The 246-nt window shown below is 65.0% G+C and overlaps 1 protein-coding gene across 1 annotated transcript; it reads left to right on the top strand.

Moving 5' to 3' along the window:
• Positions 1-3: 3 nt before the first annotated feature.
• PRR15L (proline rich 15-like) lies at positions 4-162 on the top strand (the record flags this gene model as incomplete). Its single annotated transcript, XM_009578452.1, has 1 exon — positions 4-162. A coding segment is annotated over one exon (159 nt), but the record flags the coding sequence as incomplete, so codon positions are not given.
• Between the last annotated feature and the right edge of the window lie 84 nt (positions 163-246).

Genomic DNA, 246 nt, shown 5'->3' with positions numbered 1-246 from the left:
CCCGGCTTCACCGCCCGCCTGGAGAAGATTGTGGACAAGAACAGCAAGGGCAAACACGTCAAGGTCTCCAACTCGGGACGATTCAAGGAGAAGAAGAAAGTGCGGGCGACACTGGCCGAGAACCCCAACCTCTGTGCTGCCAGCGAGCGGGAGGAGAAATGACCCGGCCGATTGTCACGCTCCGGCCACCACCACCGGCTGCCCAGGCCGGCTCGGCTCCATCCCTCCCGGGGACGCCGGACTGCG

Source organism: Fulmarus glacialis, unplaced genomic scaffold, assembly GCF_000690835.1.
Source record: "Fulmarus glacialis isolate BGI_N327 unplaced genomic scaffold, ASM69083v1 scaffold30815, whole genome shotgun sequence".
Lineage (NCBI taxonomy): Eukaryota > Metazoa > Chordata > Aves > Procellariiformes > Procellariidae > Fulmarus > Fulmarus glacialis.
Note: the sequence above shows the minus strand (reverse complement) of the source record. Positions and strands in the feature narration are given on the sequence as shown.